Source organism: Gossypium raimondii, chromosome 7 (assembly GCF_025698545.1).
Source record: "Gossypium raimondii isolate GPD5lz chromosome 7, ASM2569854v1, whole genome shotgun sequence".
Lineage (NCBI taxonomy): Eukaryota > Viridiplantae > Streptophyta > Magnoliopsida > Malvales > Malvaceae > Gossypium > Gossypium raimondii.
Genome location: NC_068571.1, coordinates 9,407,604 through 9,411,346, shown reverse-complemented (window position 1 = coordinate 9,411,346; position 3,743 = coordinate 9,407,604). Strand labels below are relative to the sequence as shown.

At 30.2% G+C, this 3,743-nt stretch overlaps 1 protein-coding gene across 1 annotated transcript; it reads left to right on the top strand.

The window, feature by feature from the left end:
• The first annotated feature begins 2,040 nt into the window (after window positions 1–2,040).
• Window positions 2,041–3,009, top strand: LOC105802098 (protein CYSTEINE-RICH TRANSMEMBRANE MODULE 9). The gene is made up of 3 exons (XM_012633553.2): window positions 2,041–2,350; window positions 2,628–2,781; window positions 2,882–3,009. The coding sequence occupies exons 1-3, from the start codon at window positions 2,311–2,313 to the stop codon at window positions 2,925–2,927; spliced, it is 240 nt and encodes a 79-aa protein (XP_012489007.1). The 5' UTR covers window positions 2,041–2,310; the 3' UTR covers window positions 2,928–3,009.
• Window positions 3,010–3,743: the final 734 nt, after the last annotated feature.

Sequence of the window (3,743 nt, the reverse complement as noted above, 5' to 3'; positions counted from 1 at the left end):
GATCTATTGTCAAAAACACTAAAGCCCCTCAGAACTGATCAAACAGGTCGTCGATCGTCGGAAGTGGATACTAATTTACCCCAGTAAAATATTCAAAATTTTTAATAATAACAGATAAAATAATTTCTTGCTCTTAATATTTTTTTTGAAAAAAAAAATGATGTTGTTTCAAAAGTGATTTTACAAGCCAAAAACAATCAAACATAATATTTTTTTATGATTGAAACAAAAGATTACATAGGAATGTTCAAAGTAGAGTTATCCAAAAAGAGGCTTTATCTAAAATCTCTTTAGTCTCCATAAGGGGTTCCTTGAACATGTGCAGTGTTTCATCTTTTGACAGAGTCATTTTTGCTAAGGTATTTGCTATCTTCTTCTTCTCTCTAAGAACATATCGCAAGGACCCATTTCTTTCAGAGGCTAAGATTAATTAAATTCTCCTTATTAGCGTGCTTTTAGATCCTGCAAATAACTTGTCACTAATAGAGATGACATTCTCTAGATTATCCGACTGAAGGATGACCTCATCATATCCTTATTACTAAAGGAGAAGTAAGCCATCCAATAAGCCCCAGAGTTCAGTTACCGAAACTGAACACTTCCCCAATAAGCGATTATAGCCCAAGATCTAGTTTCATTTCCTGTCACGAATAACTCCACCTACAGCAGAAAAACCAAAGACAGAGTGAACAACACCATCAGTATTAAGATAGACACACCTTCCTGAATCTGGACGCTTGAAGCTCTGCTGCATGCTAGCATCCAAGTCTTCATTATGAGTAGAGATGAAGTGCTTCGCCCAGCTAAAAGAAGTTTTGATAATATCCTCCGGCTGCATAGAATTCCCCTGAAGGATGTACATATTCTGATTCTTCCAAATACGCCACAAAATAAAAAAGGTACAAATTTTAGCTTTTAATTTGTTAAAAGCCGTATTAAATTTATATTTACCACTCATTTATATTAATTATAAAAAGATAAATACAATTTATATATTCAAGTTAAATTTTATAAATAATTTATTATTTAAAATATATATTTAAAATATCACAATATTAACAATGAATTAACATAAATTATTTTATTATGTTTATAGTATAATCTAAATTGGTTATGTGTGTTAATATCAAAATAATAATAACTTGACATCGTGATAATAATATGTGAAAGAAAATGCTATTTACATATGTATCAATTATAATTTTATTATAATTTAAGCTTATATATTTCATATATCATAATACTAATTAATTTGATGTGTATCCAATATATCATAATATTAATTATTTAATAAATTATTTTTATTTTATTGAAAAAATTATTTTTATTTTAATTTAACTTTGGTTAAAATATGTAATTAGTCCTTACTTTGACAAAAAATTTGAGATTTAGTCCCTACACTTAAAAATTTTAAAATAAAGTTCTATTTTTATTTAAAATTTCAGTCCAATTATGAAAATGATAAGTAATTTTAATTAAAATTTCTCGATTTGACATGTTGATTAGGCTATTTTCATATGCCATGGCGTATGAGTGTTGGAAAATAAACATATTATATTGACAAATCTTAACGAAAACAACCAATACAATGATGACTTAACTAAAATTTTAAATTGAAAAAGTAGGAGGATTTAATTTTAATTTTTAAAATACAAGGACTAGTTCTCAAATCCTATAAAAGTATAAGTACTAATAGCATATTTTAACCTTTAAGTTTATATATTCAATAATTTAAATTTAAATACGTCTAAAATGAACACTAAAATAACGGGAAAAATTGTATGAAACAAGGATATTATCTTTTTCCATAGTTTAATGCCACATCGTAATTTTATCCTAAATTTCAAGATTTTTAATCGGTTTTGATTTTTTTCAGGATGAAAATACTAATGTGACATTAAATTATTAGAAAATAGATAGAGAAGATGTGTTCATAAAATAACTTTTTTTTAAAAAAATTAGAAAGGAAATTGCCAAATAATTGAGAAGATGAAGCCAAAGTTAAGAAAATGTTGTATAATTAAAATAAAGCCCCTGGGAGGGAGACGTGTAAATGGACGTTTGGTCGCATGTTATCACCACCACCCACCCGTCCAGCCGGCGCGGTGCCGGCCGCCGACGGCAATTCCAAAGAGGAAACGTCGCTTTGGAAAACCCTCCGATATTTATCTTATACCCTTTGCGCTCTTCTCTTCCCTTTCACATATATATACACATACGATATCCCAGTTTCCTCCATAGAAATTACTTTCTTCTCGTTTCTTGAAAACCCATATCTTTGTTTCCCGCTTGTTCGAGCTAGATTCGAAGATGAACCATAACCAGCAGCAGCAGATAAATCAACCTTCAGGTCACCACTCTTCTTCACATGCTAATATGCTATATATATATATATATATATGTATCGAGAGAGTTCTCAGTAACTATGGTTTCTAAGGGTGAGTTTGGATGGGCGATTGGGTGCGGTGCGGTGCGTTTAGCTTACTTTTTGTCTCATGCTACAGTGTCGTTACAATATCTAATCTCACCGCCACCGCTGTTTTTACACTAACCGCAGGTAAATGCACCGTAAATGATGCAAAAACCAGAGACTAATTCCCGTTTTAGTTGTTGAATTGTTGTTCCAGTTGCAAGCCAACCACCATCGACGGAAGCAGGTCCGTATGTGGCTCCACCGCCGGCTGGTTACCCAATGAGCAAAGGCGATGATCAGCCCTACTATTCCCAAAACCCTGTTGCGGTGGAAACAAAGTCCAGAGGTGATGGATTCTGGAAGGGTTGGTAAGGAACAAAATAATTGTCCATATTATATTGTGAATATATTAATGAGTAACACTTTGATAAAATCCATTAGTATTAATTTGTTTGAGCTTTATTGCAGTGCTGCTGCTCTATGCTGTTGTTGTGTTCTGGATGCATGCTGTTGATGATTTATATTCACTGGAGTTTATCGTTCCATTTGTTTTCCATTATTTTCTTAAATGGAGATATCAGACATTTTATGTTTCTCTCTTCATACTTGAATAAATTAACTCTATTTTCCTTTTCCAAGTAAAACAAACATGAAATGTAAAATAGAAAGATTAAAGGAAAATACCAAGCAAATGGCATCTCCCCCTGCTTCTATCATTCGCGGTTGTGTTTTTCCACGTTTAAATATAACACTAACACAAACTCACACCTCCAATTAAAATCCAATATTTTTATATGATGTAACATTTATATTGATTTAGTGTTAAATCATATTTTAATAATTAAGTAAATTAATTATACTTGGAGTGATAAAAATTTGTATTTTAAAAATTGAATTGGATTCTTAAATAACATTACTCTATATTCACCGTTCCTCTGCGAATAGGGGCTAATTTAGAAATTATTTTAAGGGATTAAAATTGAATTATAAATTTTTGAAAGATTAAAATATAGTTTTATTATTATTAATTTATGATTTCTTTATTTTTTTAAAGGGCATGAAAAATTTTCTTCATTTTAGAATCTAACAATTTTGGGAAGGGATTGTCTACTCCTTTTAGATTCCCTTGTCCCAAATTAATTAGAGATTTAAATGAGTTAAATTATTTGTAAATTACATAATTAAATGACTATATGTTTTATTCCTATAACTGAACTCTTCAAGTAATAAATTGAATGGAGTTTATTTAGGATTTTTATTAAGTCACGATGATCTATAAGGCCATTAAACTTATCTGTGATTACACACCCTCAAATACTTGTACTTTAAA

Excerpts from the sequence above, each read along its gene's own strand:
- LOC105802098 (XM_012633553.2), top strand. The coding sequence starts at position 2,311 with ATGAACCATAACCAGCAGCAGCAGATAAATCAACCTTCAG. Across the intron at positions 2,351-2,627 it reads GCAGATAAATCAACCTTCAG|TTGCAAGCCAACCACCATCG; the intron begins GTCACCACTCTT and ends TTGTTGTTCCAG. Across the intron at positions 2,782-2,881 it reads GATGGATTCTGGAAGGGTTG|TGCTGCTGCTCTATGCTGTT; the intron begins GTAAGGAACAAA and ends GCTTTATTGCAG.